Source organism: Hyla sarda, chromosome 9, assembly GCF_029499605.1.
Source record: "Hyla sarda isolate aHylSar1 chromosome 9, aHylSar1.hap1, whole genome shotgun sequence".
Classification (NCBI taxonomy): Eukaryota; Metazoa; Chordata; class Amphibia; order Anura; family Hylidae; genus Hyla; species Hyla sarda.
In genome coordinates this window covers 71483093-71500693 of record NC_079197.1, presented here as the reverse complement: position 1 = coordinate 71500693, position 17601 = coordinate 71483093, and the positions used below count along the sequence as shown (strand labels likewise).

The following is a 17601-nucleotide window of genomic DNA, read 5'->3' as shown; positions in this document are numbered from 1 at the left end:
TCCAAAACGGACAATGTGAACAGAGCTTCAGACTAACCTGAATCTCGTCTGTAGCTCCGCCCGCTACACGGAACGGCGGTGACAGAAACGAGGGAGGTAAGTGGACTTCGGTATACTGCCAAGAAGGGCTATAGGAGCAGAGAGTCCTGTCAGTCTCCTGTATAGTATACACGGTTACACTATGCCCCCCTATATACTATACGGCCGGGGAGGTGAGTAGTGATGCTTTACACTCTGTGGACCGGGCTCTCAGCATCCGACCCACAGAGTGGTACCCTTAAAGCGTACCCGTCAGATCACTCAAAAAAACTAAACTGTTATATGTTGCTCAGTATCTCATCCTGATCATGTACATGTACTTTGTATGTGTCTGTGACCTACATTTCTCTCAGAATTAGCTTTATTTCTGAAATACCTTACTTTTATCTACCAGAAGCAGGGGGGCGGGTACTCACTGTGATAACCACTCCCCCTCCCTCTCCTCAGTCCAGTGCTTCCTAACCAGGGTGCCTCCAGCTGTTGCAAAACTACAGCTCCCAGCATGCCCACACATCATTTGGCTGTGCAGGCATGCTGGGAGTTTTAGTTTTGAAACAGCATGAGGATATGATTGTAGTCGCCCTTTATTACACACACACACACACACACACACACACACACACACACACACACACTGGGTTCATATATTCTTACACATACACTTTAGAGACACAATGATATATACACACACACACACACGCTTGGACACTTACTTTTTCGTCTGCAATGCATGTTTCTGCCTCTCTCATTGATGTCTGCTGTGTGAGAGCCGGTGTGAGGTGTTTTTTTGCGCCCCGTGAATCCTTGCGTCGGCTCCTCCCCCAGCTCTCCGAAGATTTCCGAAGCTAGAGCTGGGGGAGGGCAGAGCAAGGGAAGAGAGAAGTACACGCCCCCTCCCTCATCTCCCCGAACTGAGGACGTAGATCTCCACGGGGAGAAGTACACACCCCCTCCCTCATCTCCCCTGCTTGATCTCTGTCTGTTTTTACTGTACACGGACTGGGGATTCATACACTGCAGGGACTGGGAATAAATCTCTGACTGGGGAGGATTTCTATGCGAGGAGGAGGGGGTCCCTGTTGTGTGTGTGTGTGTGTGTATGCTGGGAGTTGCAGTCCCTGTTAGGTGAGTGTGTGTATGCTGGGAGTTGTAGTCCCTGTTAGGTGTGTGTATGCCAGTGGTTCCCAACCAGGGAATGCTGGGATTTGTAGTCCCTGTAAAGTGTGTGTGTATGCTGGGAGTTGTAGTCCCTGTAAGGTGTGTGTATGCTGGTAGTTGTAGTCCCTGTAAGGTGTGTGTGTGTGTGTGTGTGTGTGTATGTATCCTGGGAGTTGTAATCCCTATATAATGTGTGTATGCTGGGAGTTGTAGTCCCTGTGAGGTGTGTGTATGCCAGTGGTTCCCAACAAGGGAATGCTGGGAGTTGTAGTCCCTGTTAGGTGTGTGTATGCTGGGAGTTGTAGTCCCTGTTAGGTGTTTGTATGCCTGTGTTTTCCAACCATGCTGGGAGTTGTAGATTTGCAACACCTGGAGGCACCCTGGTTGGGAAATACTGCTGTATGCCCTGTAGAGGTGTGGTGAACTACAACTCCCAGGAGACTACAGAGGCAGCATGCTGGAGTTATACAACAGACTGAAGACTCATGAATGACACATGCTGGGAGTTGTAGTCCCTTTTGTGTGTGTAAACAAGTGTTTCCCAACCAGGGCTGAGTTATGTTAGTGTGCTGTGTATAACGCAGGTTTCCTCGGGATGCAAGGGGGGGGGGGGGGGACGAACTGCACGGGCTGGCTTCTGCGTTTTCATTGGGTGTTAATTAGCTCCTTAAAGAGGACATGGAAAGGAAAGGGGTTTGTACAGGACATGAAGACCACTGTATGAACCCTGTGCATTTATACGTCAGCGTTCATACAGGGAAGCAGAGATGCACGGGGTTCACACAGGAAAGCAGAGATGCACGGGGTTCATACAGGAAAGCAGAGATGCACGGGGTCCGTACAGGGAAGCAGAGATGTACGGGGTTCATACAGGGAAGCAGAGATGCACGAGCTTTATACAGGGAAGCAGAGATGCACAGGGATCATACAGGGAAGCAGAGATGCACGGGGATCATACAGGGAAGCAGAGATGCACGGGGATCATACAGGGAAGCAGATGCACAGGGTTTTTACAGTGGTCTTCATGTCAGCGTTTATTGTACTGCAGCTTTGAGAGAAAATCATGAAGGAGGGACGTACAGGAGAAATAACACTAGCATCTACATCTTCATCCAGGTGAAATTGAGAAGGAGGGGAAAACGGATTTTGGCAGCAGCCGCCAATTGAAATCTACACTTGCAGAATTCTGCAAGTGGAGTTTTAGATTAAATCATTATGTTATAGCCTGGGGGAGTAGCGTATGGGGAGTGTAACTGTGCGGTGACTAAAGGGTGTCTGGTTAACCCTTGCTATTCACAACGCCATGGTGAGGGCTCCTCTGTAATGCTTGTCCTTTTACTGAAGATTTTATGCAAACTTCACAACAGGAACAGTCTCCTCTACAAATGCAAATTCTCTTGGAGATTGACTAAGGTTGGGACCTTAAGCAATTTAGAGTCTTTAGGATAATATGCGTTGTTCCACTAGATTTAGGGGAGTTAGTTTAGTAGTCACGCTAGCTTTAGCGGGGATTAGTTTAGAACTCACGGTTTAGGTTCTGCTGAGGCCGTTAGGCCTAGAGATCCGTCCTGCTAGTCTGGCATCCATGAGAGCAGTAACCCAAGAGAGCAATCATTGGCATACAGCTCCCTTACAGGGGCAGGGGCTGGACTAGTGCTAATTTTTCCATACTGATGTCAATCACCTTCACAGAGGATTATGGGTCCTGCGACGCTAGCAAGGTAAGTATACTATACATTGTATTAAATATACATTATTACCAAATATGTCCATGTATAAACATTGCAGAATTAGAGTAGAGGAGAGGCGACTAGGGGCTGTCCCACCTGGGGGACCCTACCTGAGCGTAGTTACTCTGACTTTGGGGACCTCCATACAAGGCACAGTATGCAATACGGTACCGGGACACCACAATTAACCTGTCTAGGACCAATGGCGTACCTGTACGGCCTCAGGGTTTCCGGTCACCACCAGTAACCGAGCGGTGAACGGAACAGGATGCCTGCTGAAATCGTTCAGCAGGCATCCCGTGCCAGTGCCTGGGGGGCTCCTGAGTGTCCCACATGTTGGTCAATTCAGACCGGAGATTTGTGGCGATTCCAGGTCATATGTGTCTTCGGTGACCCAGTAAATAAGGGTGTTTGGGGCTGTCCAAGACAGCTTTGATCACCCTGAAGTGATGGGAGCGAGGTGGCGGGGGTGCCACCCCACCTCTCTCTGCTATTGGCCGGTCAGAAGTGACCGACCAATAGCAGATCAGGGAGGTGGCGCGAGGGTTAAAGTTCAGTTCCTCCGCTCTGCCCACGCACGGTAGTCCGGGCAGAGCTGGGGATTTGTGATGTGGTGTGGCAGGCGGCGATCGTGCGGCGAGTAGTTGCCTAGCAACATCTGGAGGGCCACAGTTTGGAGATCACCGTGCAGTGGTCTCTAAATTGTGGCCATCCAGATGTTGCATAACTACAACTCACAGCATGCACTGACAGACCATACATGCTGGGAGTTGTAGTTTTGCAACAGCTGGAGGCTCACTGGTGGGGAAGCACTGAGTTATGTTCTGTTACCTAACTGGGTGCTTCCTCACCAGTGGGCCTCCAGCTGTGGCAAAACTACAACTCCCAGCATGCGCTGATAACCGAAGGGCATGCTGGGAGTTGTATTTGTGCACCTCCAGCTGTTGCATATCTACAGCCATTAGCTGTTAGTGCATGCTGGGAGTTGTAGTTATGAAAGATCTGGATGGCTACCATTTAGAGACCACTGCACAGTGATCTCCAAACTGTGGCCCTCCAGATGTTGCTAGGAAAGTACTTACCTCCTGGCTCCCGTCAACAGCACGATCGCTGCCCGCCACACTTAGAGGAGGATCACCGTACGCAATTGGTAAGGGACCTCCACCGCTGCTCACATCACAGTTCCCCCGCTGTGCCCGGACTACCGTGGGTGGGCAGAGCGGAGGAACTGAATTTTAATCCATGTGCCACCTCCAGGATCTGCTATTGGTGCGGTCCCTTCTGACCAACCAATAGCAGAGATAGGTGGGGTGGCACCCCCGCCACCTCACTCCCATCACTTCAGGATGATTGAACCTGTCTTGGACAGCCCTGAACACCCTTATTTACCGGGTCACATATGACCTGGAATCGCCACAAATCTCCGGTCTGAATTGACCAACATGGGGGGGGGGCTCAGGAGCCCCCCAGGCATTGGCACGGGATGCCTGCTGAACGATTTCAGCAGGCATCCCGTTCCGTTCACCGCCCAGTTACCGGTGGGGACTGGAAACCCTGAGGCCGTACAGGTACGCCCTTGGTCCTACACAGGTTAATGATTCAATCTAAAACTCCACTTGCAGAATTCTGCAAAATCCGTTTTCCCCTCTTTCTCAATTTCCCCTGGATGAAGTTGTACATGCTACAGAGTTATTTCTCCTGTACGTCCCTCCTGACATGATTTTCTCTAAGTTGCAGTACAATAAACGCTGACATGAAGGCCTCTGTAAAAAAAACCTGCATCTCTGCTTCCCTGTGTGAACCCAGTGCATCTCTGCTTCCCTGTGTGAACCCAGTGCATCTCTGCTTCCCTGTGTGAACCCAGTGCATCTCTGCTTCCCTGTGTGAACCCAGTGCATCTCTGCTTCCCTGTGTGAACCCAGTGCATCTCTGCTTCCCTGTGTGAACCCAGTGCATCTCTGCTTCCCTGTGTGAACCCAGTGCATCTCTGCTTCCCTGTGTGAACCCAGTGCATCTCTGCTTCCCTGTGTGAACCCAGTGCATCTCTGCTTCCCTGTGTGAACCCAGTGCATCTCTGCTTCTCTGTGTGAACCCAGTGCATCTCTGCTTCTCTGTGTGAACCCCATACAGAGTCCCTGTGTGAACTCTGACATAAATGCACAGGGTTCATACAGTGATCTTCATGTCCTGTACAAACCCCATTCATTTCCATGTCCTCTTTATGGGGCTAATAAACACCCAATGAAATAGCAGAAACCAGCCCGTGCAGTTCGTCCCCTCTTGCAGCCCGAGGAAACCTAAGTTATACACAGCACACTAACATAACTCAGCCCTGGTTGGGATACACTGGTATACACACACAAAAGGGACTACAACTCCCAGCATGTGTCATTCAGGAGTCTTCAGTCGGTGGTATAACACCAGCATACTGCCTCTGTAGTCTCCTGGGAGTTGTAGCTCACCACACCTCTACAGGGCATACACCAGTGTTTCCCAACCAGGGTGCCTCCAGGTGTTGCAAATCTACAACTCCCAACCTTCCCTGGTTGGGAACCACTGGCATACACACACCTAACAAGACTACAACTCCCAGCATACAAACACACACCTAACAGGGACTACAACTCCCAGCATACACACACAACTTCCAGCATACATATACACACACACCTAACAGGGACTACAACTCCCAGGATACACACACACACCTAACAGGGACTACAACTCCCAGCATACACACACCTAACAGGGACTACAACTCTCAGCATACATGCACACATAACAGGGTCTACAACTCCCAGCACACACACATAACAGGGACCCCCTCCTCACATAGAAATCATCCCCAGTCAGATATTTATTGCCAGTCCCTGCAGTGTACGAACCGCCAGTCCGTGTACAGTAAAAACAGACAAAGCTCAAGCAGGGGAGATGAGGGAGGGGGAGTGTACTTCACCCCATGGAGATCTACGTCCTCAGTTTGGGTAGATGAGGGAGGGGGCGTGTACTTCTCCCCGTGGAGATCTATGTCCGTTCTGAGCTCAGGGAGGGGAGAGGAAGGAGGGGGCGTGTACCTTCTCTCTCCCCTTGCTCTGCCCTCCCCCAGCTCTAGCTTCGGAAATCTTTGGAGAGCTGGGGGAGGAGCCGATGCAAGGATTCACGGGGCGCAAAAAAACACCTCACACCGGCAGCAGTCTTCCTGCCCCTCACCTTCTCTTCACATGAGTCTCTGCAGTGTGTACAGCCCCTCCCCCCTCCAAAACGTCCCGAGTCCAGGACAAAGCAGTGTTCACAGAAGCACTGAATGCATCCCAGGAGGCAGAAGGGGCAGTTGTTTGACTGGCTTTTTCACTATGAAATACTGAAAATTTTCTAATGAAAGCAATTGCAAAAGCTATTGTTTTTGCATGCTTTATAACATATCAAAAGTTTTTACACCTTACAGTGCCTATTTAAAGCAGTGAAAAAACTGCCACAGGGGACAAATTTGGCTGTTTCCACACACCAGGGAAAACGCCAGAAAAACGCCAGAAAAACTGCCAAAACCTGTTGTAGTATTTCTGCAGTTTTTGCGGGCGTTTTTTTAGGTGTACAAAAAAAACAACAACAAAAAAAAAAAAAAAACAAGTGGAAACCTAGCCTTAAGGTTTACAACCTGAGGACAGATGTGGTGTTTTTTGAAAGATAATAGCTCTGTGTTTCTATCCCAGGATAAATTAATATATTTAATATATATATATATATTTAAATATATATATATATATATATATATATATTTAAATATATATATATATATATATTTAAATATATATATATATATATATATATTTAATTATATATATATATATATATATATTTAATTATATATATATATATATATATATATATTTAATTATATATATATATATATATATATTTAATTATATATATATATATATATATATTCCAGAGAAATTTCTTTTACTGCTTAGGAGGTCAGACAAAAAAAAAAAATATATAAAAAACACAGGACTTGTTTCCCTGAGCAGTTTTAAAAGTAATATATTTCTCTAGACCAGTGATGGCGAACCTTTTTGAGCCCGAGTGCCCGAACCATAATGCACGCCAACTTTTTTCCCCTCAAAGTGCCAGCACAGCAATTAAATCATAATATACATTAGCGTGGCAGTATAGTTCTCGTTATTAGGTGCAGTATAGCTCCCCACATTGGGTGCAGTACAGTTCCCCCACATTAGGGTTGGCAGTATAATTCCCCCTTTCCCCCCACATTAGGCAGGCAGTGTTCCTCCCACATTAGGCAGGCAGTGTTCCCCTCACATTAGGCAGGCAGTGTTCCCCCTACATTAGGCAGGCAGTGTTCCCCCCACAGACATACAGCCTCCAGTTATATACAGCATGGCTGGAGGCTGTATGTCTGTGTCGGAACACCGAAGATGACGTCCCGCTGGTCACTTACCATGCGCGCGTCATCCTCGGTCCTCCCCGATGCTCCGCTCTGCTTTATGGGCACACGCATGGGACGTCAGTGACGTGACGTCCCTGCGTGCTCTACCTCCCAGCGGTCCCTGCGTTTTTAAAGCTAATGCGGGACCGCAGAGAGGTAACCGGGACATCCTTGTGTCCCGAAATTACCTTTCGGGACACAGGGATGTCCAGAATGTGACGGGGGCCTGTGGCCGCATGCCTACAGAGGGGGCTCGGCATGCCGCACGCGTGCCATAGGTTCGCCATCACTGCTCTAGACTACCCTTTTTTCTGTCCTAGACCAGCATAGACTTTTTCCCATCATACCTTGAGTCAAATGGGTTACTCATCTCTCCAGGCAATATTATTGTGTCAGCTATGAACAGGAAGCTGAATACAATCAGTGCAATGAGAGGGTAGAAAGGGCTGTGCAGTTACACAGTTCTCTATGATTGTATAGAGTGTTTCCTGTATGCTTGGGTTTGAAGGAGGCCTGGTTCTAGGAGGCCTGGTTCTAGAGGGTAGGATTCAAGTATGGGGAGTATCAGGAGCCTTGGACCCCAGATAGCACCCCGAACAGGTCCTTGTTTGCTACAGTATATATGAATGTACAATAGTGTAGTTTGGCCAAATATACATTTCAGATGTTGCAGCGTTTGACAAGCATTGTGAGCCTGGTCTATTTATGAGCAGAGGGTTCCTCCTGCCTAACTGCTGTTGAATGACGAATACACAGAGATAGTGAGAAAGCTGTGTCAATTAGCGGTAGATGGGCGGGAGTAACCCATAACTCATAAATACAAAAGGATTCCTGTAGGTTTGGCAAACCTTTAGCATATTCATAGACAACAGAAATTCTGTTGAATTCTGCATTCTTGACATTAGTGCAAGTTGTATGAAGAAATAGGTGACAAGTTCAATGTATAACATTAGACAGAAGAACATAACCATAACATAGCCCTTGGGGGGGGGGGGTGTATGGTAGTGGTGGTATGGTATAGGTATATAAGGGGTTAATGTTAACCCTAGAGTTCGTGACGCCAGGCTGAGTGCTGGTATGCTGAATCAATGTTCCAGCCTATCGCCGCCCTTCCCAGTAACGATAGGTGCATAAAATAACTGAAGGTCCACAAAGAGATTGAACTTGAACAACTTTTTACTGAAGTGCTTGCAATATCCACGGCACAGTAACAGTCTCATACAAAAAGTCCTTAGGTTGCTTAGAGACTGCCAGTTGTAGCAGACCTTGAGCTAAACATACAGTCTCTGAATTTAGGGAGAGATTTGCAGATACGTCCGGATTTAGGGGAATTATTAGGTCCGGTGATGCTGCAGAGTGTTTGGGAATTGATACACTCTATAATTAAGATTATTCAGCCGTCGCCGCAAGGCTCGGGCCTAACTCACTGCGATAATTGCTGTACAGGTCTTTCCACGTCAGGAATACAGGAGCAAGAGAGCGAGAAGATGGCCGCCGCTCCCTTATATGTAGAGAAAGGAAGGAAGGCGCCTCATGTGCGGGATCAGTAGATCTTGCAGGTGGGGGTAGGGGAAGGTAATTCCCAAGCCGCTTACCAAAGTTGGTTGTGCGCCCACACACAACAAGGTTAGAAGCAGAAGAGATATGAAGGCAGGTCCACTGCAGCCCTCCTGGATAGGTATGAAATCAAAGGCGAATGACCAGGGAGTCAGGAGTTTGTCTGGCGCAGAGAGGAACCAGACAGCCAGGTAAAATCAATGGATTAGATGCAACGCGTTTCGCTGCGCATGCGCAGCTTCATCAGGCATGACAAAGGGAGGCTGGTAACAGGTATATATACCTCCAGGAATTAACCATTAGAGTGCTTTTTGAAAAGAATTGTTACATAGAGTTACATATCTATATGACAATATATAAAAAAGATACATAAATACATATAAACAGAAATCACAAAAGTAGTAATAAGACAGCAATATGAAAGCACAATACAATCCTATAAATATATATATAAATATATATAACATGATTATAATTATCGCATGTGATGTGAATATTCCTCTCTGCGCCAGACAAACTCCTGACTCCCTGGTCATTCGCCTTTGATCGCTCCCTTATATGGGCAGGGGATGTGGCGAATCTGATTGGTCCGAACATCTGCCATTCACCATTACATGGTGTTATGGGATTGCTTACGTCACAGGGCCTCCAAAGGTCCTCAAGCTTAATACCATAGAGTTCACCTAGTCACATGACCCGCAGGTCCTGCAACGCTATGGAAACAATTAACCATTTGTTTACATATATTATTCTATCTACATTAACCTTGGCATAAAATACTGATTTATACACAAGAATGGAGGCGACTAGGGGTAGACTGGATGACAGGGATCCCTACGTCCTAGGGACTCTGGCTATGGGGACCCATACATAAATAGGTACCGTATAGAATGCGGTACTGGGACACAATAGTATGTTAAATCCTAAATGGGAAATGTTTTTTAAATAAAACTCCAAAAAAGTAAAGTTATGTCTGAGAGCACTATAAAAAAAAAGTAGTGATGCTCACCTCCCCCAATCCCCTGTAGCTACCATACAGGCTTCAGGTCCCAGCTTATGTTTTTGTTCCTTTGAGGTATTTCCCTATACACGAACTGACCTGCTCAGCCAATCAGCAGTGTCTAGTCTCAGCCAGTGAGTGGCTGAGTAGGATGGTTCCTGTAGGGACAACACAATACAAAAACAAGAAAGCAGCTGTGAGAAGTGGGGACTGGTAGCTGTCCAAACAGAAGCTGCAGGGGATTGGGGAAAGGGAGTATTATTTTTATAATGCCCCCTGCTGGAGATTTATGTTCCATCAATAACCTACATTAGCAACAATACCTTATTGATTTTTATTCTGGAACTCATTTTATTAGTTTTCATTTTAAGTCAAAACCAGAAGTGGACCCAAAACAGAAAAACTTGCAAATCTGTCCGTTATCGTTCCACTTCTGGTTTTGGCTAAAAAGTGAGAAACTACAAGTATGAACTTTTTTCTTAAAACAGAGGGCCCCAAATTTTCACAGTTTTAAGACTATGCTGCTCTATTGCACATAACATAGTTGTCATCAAGTGTGACCTTGCAGTTTGTGGGGCAATATTTGCACGTGTGTACTATAGCTAACTTCCAGATATAGGAACATTGTGGCCAAAAAGACTAAACATGAGCCTCTCCACTTACCTAAAAAAAAAAAAAAAATGTTAACAGGATGGAGGGGTTTGGGTTCATGGAGAACTGGGCCGACTTCGCTGTCGGTTACCGGCTCTTCCGTAGGGACGGGCTGCTCCTCAATGGGGAGGGTGCAGCTGTGCTTGGGGAGAAGATGGCTAGAAGGGTGGACGAGTGTTTAAACTAAGGACTTGGGGGGGAGGGAACCTACAGCAAAGAGGGGGAAGATAGCGTAGATAGAGAGGTGGGAATTATTGATGTACCTGGGGGTGGAGCGGAGGGAGGGGTTAGAATAGGTAATAGGAATAGGCTTCATAGGAAAATAAAACATATACCCTTGAATCCCATTAACCCCAATAAAGGATGGAAATGTAAAGTGTATGTTCACAAATGCCAGAAGCCTAGCAAATAAAATGGGAGAGCTGGAGGCCTTGATACTGGAGGAACATATTGATATAGTTGGGGTCAGTGAGACATGGCTGGACTCCTCGCATGACTGGGCTGTCAATCTGCAGGGGTTTACATTGTTTTGCAAAGATAGAATGAACAGAAAAGGTGGTGGAGTCCGTCTCACTGTATGTTAGAAGTGGTATGAAAGTCAGTGTGAACGATGCCATAGTGTGTGATGATTCTGAGGAGGTGGAATCACTGTGGGTAGAATTACAAAAGGAGGGAAATACTGAAAAAACAATACTTGGTGTAATCTACAGACCCCCTAATATCACTGAAGAGATAGAAGTTCGGCTTCATTAACAAATAGAGAGGGCTGCCCGGGCAGGTACAGTGGTAATAATGGGAGATTTTAACTATCCAGACAGATTGGGGTCGGGGGTTGGCTAAAACTTCAAAGGGGCGACAATTCCTAAATTTATTGCAGGATAATTTTATGGGCCAGTTTGTGGAGGACCCAACAAGAAGTGATGCCTTGTTGGATCTGATCATTTCCAACAACGCAGAGCTGGTTGGTAATGTAACTGTGCAAAGACAGACGGGGAAATCAAAAACATATAACTTTAAAAAGGCAAATTTCCCTGGGCTGAGGGCTGCACTACAGGACATAGACTGGGGGGAGGTGTTCTCAAATACTGATACAGAAGGTAAATGGGAAATTTTTTAAATCAACTCTAAATAACTAACTATGTAGCTAAATATATACCAAAGGGGAACAAATATAAACGATTAAAACTAAATCCTACATGGCTGACAAATTATGTTAAAAGAGAAATAAACAATAAAAAAAATACAAATCTGATGGGTCAGCTATAACATTAAAACAGTACAAAGAGCTTAATAAAATCTGTAAAATTTAATAAAAACTGCAAAAATTCAAAATGAGAGACAGGTGGCCAAAGAAAGCAAAACTAATCCTAAACATTTTTTTAGATCTATCAATGCAAAAAAACCAAGGACAGAGCATGTAGGACCCCTTAATAATAATAATGGGGAGGTTGTCACAGGCGATAAAGAGAAAGCAGAGCTACTGAATGGGTTCTTTAGTTCTGTATATACTAGGGAAGAAGGAGGAGCTGATATTGGCCAGGTGAGTGCTGGTAACATATCATGTAATGTACTGAACTGGCTTAATGTAGAGATGCTACAAGGTAAGTTAAGTAATATAAATGTAAGCAAATCTCCAAGACCAGATGGATTACACCCAAGAGTTCTTAGAGAGGTAAGTTCAGTAATATCTGTACCCTTGTTCACGATATTTAGAGATTCTCTGGTGTCTGGTGTTGTGCCAAGGGACTGGCGCAAGGCGAATGTGGTACCAATCTTCAAGAAGGGCTCTAGGTCTTCCCCAGGAAATTATAGACCGGTAAGTTTAACGTGCATTGTGGGTAAATTGTTTGAAGGACTTACGGAATTACATACAGGAATACATAGGGGATAATTGTATCATAAGTGATAGCCAGCATGGGTTTACTAAGGATAGAAGTTGTCAAACCAATCTAATTTGCTTTTATGAAGAGGTGAGTAGAAGCCTTGACAGAGGAATGGCTGTGGATATAGTGTTTCTGGATTTTGCTAAAGCATTTGATACTGTCCCTCATAGACGTCTGACAGGTAAGTTAAGGTCTTTGGGTTTGGAAATTTTAGTTTGTAACTAAGTTTTGGGCACCAGTCCATAAAAGGGACACTGCGGAGCTGGAAAAGGTGCAGAGACGCGCGACTAAACTAATATGCGGAATGGAACATCTTAGCTATGAGGAGCGATTAAAGGAGTTACAATTGTTTAGTCTTGAGAAGAGACTTTTAAGGGGGGATATGATAAACGTATATAAATATATTAATTGCCCATACAAAACATTTGGAGAAAAACTGTTCCAGGTTAAGCCCCCTCAAAGGACAAGGGGGCACTCCCTCCGTTTGGAGAAGAAAGGGTTTAGTCTCAAGGGGCGACACCTTCTTTACCATAAGAACTGTGAATTTATGGAACAGTCTACCTCAGGAACTAGTCACAGCAGGAACGATTAATCAATTTAAATCAGGGTTAGAAACATTCCTGGAACGAAACAACATTAATGCTTATGCAGAAATATAAAATCCCATCCCTTCCCCCAATATCCCACCACACCCCTACCCTTCAATTCCCTGGTTGAACTTTATGGACGCATGTCTTTTTTCGACTGTACTATGTAACTATGTAACAACAACCACAACCAACAACCAACACTATATTATATATGTTATTAAATTTAGAATTTTTTTTTTTGCACTAGATCAATGTATTTAGTATAGCCAGATCAGCAAACATGTCAATGTGGGCATGGCTGGGTAGAAATTTATTCTTACCATTATGACAAAAGTTGTAAGTGCAGCCACCTGCAACTGCCGAGGAGACTCCGAATTTACTTCAACAAGAAGAAGCATAATGTCACAAAGCACGTTCCCAAGCCAGCTGTTATACACCAAAATAATAAACAAAGTGAGAACAAAATACAAGAATGAATAAAAAAGGTTATTTTTTATTAATTCTACAATCCCATCACTAATAGAACTTACCAGGCTATAAATGTACCGGTAATCTGGAACAGTCTTCTACATAAGGCGTGTTGCTTAAACCGCTCGTAGCAGGTATATACACCACACTGCATCTTTAGATAAGAAGGCACTGCCAAAAACATTTCATACAGATAAAGCATTTCCAAGATAAAAGCAAACAGTTTAAAGAGATTGTAGGAAATTAGAAAAACAATGCAGCTTTCTTCTAGAAACAGCACCACTCTTGTCCATGGTCATGTTTGGTACTACAGATTAACTGACTGGTATTGCAACCCTTTACAAGTCAGTGCCCAAGTAATGATTATCTGAAATAAAGGCATGTTTTTTTTTTTTTTTTTTTTTTTTAATCTTTTGCAAACAGAATAAAAGGAACACTTCAGTACTTATCCGGGTACAGTATGTGTATAGAATAGCAGCTCATCCCCATAACGCTGTGCCTGGTACAGCAACTCGGCACCAATTCATGTTTTCTTTATGATTCTATGTAACTGTTGACATCGACAGAAAGTCTGACAGCAAGCACTTTTAACAGGTCTGATTGGGACAAATCTATTCCCCACGGGTCCCATATTTTTTTTTTTTTAAGTTGACACATACCACAAAGCAATTAACAATTAACCCAGTGTTTACCCAGCAGTGGGCCTCCAGCTGTTGCAGAAACCACAACTCCCAGCATGCCCAGACAGCCAAAGGCATGCCGGACATCCTGAGAGTTGTAGTTTTGCAGCAGCTGGAGGCACACTGGTTGGGAAACACTGCATTAACCATGGTTTGCGCATTTTGAACTAGAGGTGCCACAAACCATGGTATGGTGTATCATTATGAAAAAGTCTGCTTTGTATGCCATGCAGATAACTTCGTGAAGCTGAAATCAGATGACAAGCTGATATGCTGTGACTTTTACAGTGACTTGCAGGGCCAATTGGAAGAGGACAGATCCACTGACAGGCTGGTGTTCACCAATGAGGCTACCTTTTACTAGTGTTGAGCGGCATAGGCCATATTCGAATTCGCGAATATATGGACGAATATTCGTCATATATTCGCGAATATTCGCATATTCGTAATATTCTCGTTTTATTTTCGCATATGCGAACATTTTCATACACAAAAATTTTTATATGCAAAAATTTGCGTATATGAAAATTGGCATAAACGGAAATTTGCATATGCGAAAATTAGCATATGTAAATTTTCGCATGTGCGAAAATTCGCACACCAGTCTCATACAGTAGTATTAGAGCCTTCTTTACACCACACAAGCTGAAAGCAGAGAGGGGTGATCACTGTGAAAAAAAAACAAAAAAAAAAAAAACGAATATTCCTAATTACGAATATATAGCGCTATATGCGATATTCACGAATAAAATTCGTATTGAGAATATTCGCGAGCAACACTACCTTTTACCTCAATAGGGAGGTCAGTTGCCACAACATTAGAAATTGGGGCTTCAAAAGCATAAAAAAACAAAAAAAAAAAAAAAAAAACCCATATGCCCTTATCAATAGTGTTGCTCGCGAATATTCGCAATGCAAGTTTTATTCACGAATATCGCATATTCGCGAATATAGCACTATATATTCGTAATTATGAATATTCGTTTTTTTTTATTTTATTTTTTTTATCACAGTACACATCACCGTGATCATCCCTCTCTGCTTCCAGCTTGTGCGGTGTAAAGAAGGCTCCAATACTACTGTGTGAGACTGGCGTGCAAATTTTCGCTTATGCTAATTTTTTTATATGCTAATTTTCGCATACGCGAATTTCGCATATGTGAAAATAAAGCGTGAATATTACGAATATGCAAATTTAGCGAATATATGAGGAATATTCGTCCATATATTCGCGAAATATCGCAAATTCAAATATGGCCTATGCCGCTCAACACTACTTATCAAGCATAAAAGGACTCATGCAAAGTAAACGTGTTCTGTGTGCGGTGAGCAGGTGCAAAAGTCTACAGCCCCTTCTTTCTATCAAGGATACAGTCAGGGCTGCCATCAGAAATTTCGGGGCCCCTTACACAGCTCAAGGGCTGCCCCCCCCCCCCCCCCCCCTGCCCCCCTCCCAGGGCCTGCCCGCCATTTTTATTTTGAATATATATTATATATATATATATATATATACACACACACACATATATATACATACATATATACATATTATATACACATATATATATATATATATATATATATATATATATATATATATATATATATATATAATATCTAATTAGATTAGAGCAGAGTGCGGTGCTGTATAACACTGTGCTGTTAAAGGAGTTGCCCGGTAAAAAATAACTTATCCTCTATCCAAGGATAGGAGATAAGTTATAGATCGCGCGGGGTCAGAGCATTGGGCCCCTTGCTATCTCGGCTGGAAGGCGTGCCGGCCGACACGCCCCTCCATGTACCCCTTAGAGATACATTGAGGGGGTGTGCCAGTGGTGGCTTCCTGCAGGGTACAAACGTCAGCTTTCAGCAAACTGCCGGGGCCCCGTGCAGGAGATCGCAGGGGGTCCCAGCGCTTGGACCCCCTCCGATCTATAACTTACCCCCTATCCTTGGATAGGGGGATAAGTAATTTTTTACCAGAAAACTCCTTTAATAGCACAGTGTTATACAGCACCGCACGGGCATTTAAGAATAAGCAGCCCATTTTTTGGGTGGGGGTCCGACTGCTGAGACCCCCACGATCACCTCAGTTAAAGTGGTTCTCCAGCTGTTGGAAAGCTAAAACTCCCATCATGTCTGGAGAGCCTATGGCAATGGGAGTTGTAGTTTTGTAACAGCTGGAAAGACACAGATTGGACACAGTTTTACCCATCCCCTAGAAAGAGTGGGCCATGGTCCTGCGGGCCCCTCGGACTATGAGGCACGGTCATAGTCTGGTGGGCCCCTGGCGGTCAGTGAGTGACAGTCGCAGTCACTCACTGACAAGTCGGGGGAAAAAAATAAAAATAAAAGTCCAGGGCCGGCTGGGCCCCTGAAGCTCCGGGCCTCATACAGATGTGTGGGTTGTACCCCCCTTATGGCAGCCCTGGATACAGTCACTTGCCATGCCTATCTTGACATCTTAATGGAATGGTTATGGCATAGATCGACTACACTTGGCAGATAGTCTTTTATTATTAGCAGGTTAGTACGCCTTCATATTTCCATTTGGATGTTGCCAATACCTGAATAAAAAAATACATTGAAATGCAGTCCCAAAAAACAATTCACCAATGTTGCAATGGCCTCCACAATCACCAGATCTCACACCATGCTACTTCTTTTTGTGGGGCTTCATCAATAACTCATTGTCACCCCCGCCACAAGATTTAAACGACCTAAGACAATGCATCACTGAAACAATGGAGTCCATATCTAAGGCAATGTTGGCAATGTTAGATAACCATATTACACAGAACTTGGTACTATGTTTACATTTGAGAGTTGTGTTATCACATTAACCAGGTTCATAGCTGGGTCCCGTGAAAGTGGAAGGAGTTTCGACAAGTGTGAGAGATTCAAACAGATGAGAAGTCACAAAACTAGGCCTAGTTCTGATAAGTTCTGGGACACACTCCTCTTGCTACATATAATAGGCTGGAACAAGAAGCCTGTGCAAGACATGCCTTGGGAGCCCATAAGCTTAGATTCTCAGTACAGATTTTGAGCAAATTGTATAAGCCCACATGCCTCATCATGGTGCCCTCATTTGTGTTTCCCCACTAACAAGAATAGTGCAATGTGACACCATAGCAACATCTACATTAGACCTAAAAATTGTTATAAACTTCATACCTCCAACAATAGCTCTTCTCAAAAGGACAGGGCTTCCAAAAAGTGCCAACAATAAAGGGATGTATAGGAGTACATCATGGAACAGGACCAGGCTATTTTTCGAGTCGCACCTAAGCGGACATATAAAGCTGTGAGTCAGCAATTAACTTTATCCTTCCTGCTCCTTTGGACGATGTTCACACACAGATCTGACTAATTAATAAAAATCTTTCCCCTTTAAAAAC

General features: G+C 44.5%; 1 protein-coding gene across 1 annotated transcript in view; it reads right to left on the bottom strand.

Moving 5' to 3' along the window:
* Window positions 1-17601, bottom strand: part of LOC130291895 (G-protein coupled receptor 143-like) — a 190717-nt gene that overhangs the window by 17210 nt on the left and 155906 nt on the right. Inside the window, exons 6-8 of the mRNA XM_056541328.1 lie at window positions 17378-17487; window positions 13583-13691; window positions 13373-13478 (exon numbers count right to left, since the gene is read on the bottom strand). Of these exons, the coding sequence (XP_056397303.1) occupies window positions 13373-13478; window positions 13583-13691; window positions 17378-17487 (325 nt within the window). The remainder of the gene's footprint in view (window positions 1-13372; window positions 13479-13582; window positions 13692-17377; window positions 17488-17601) is intronic.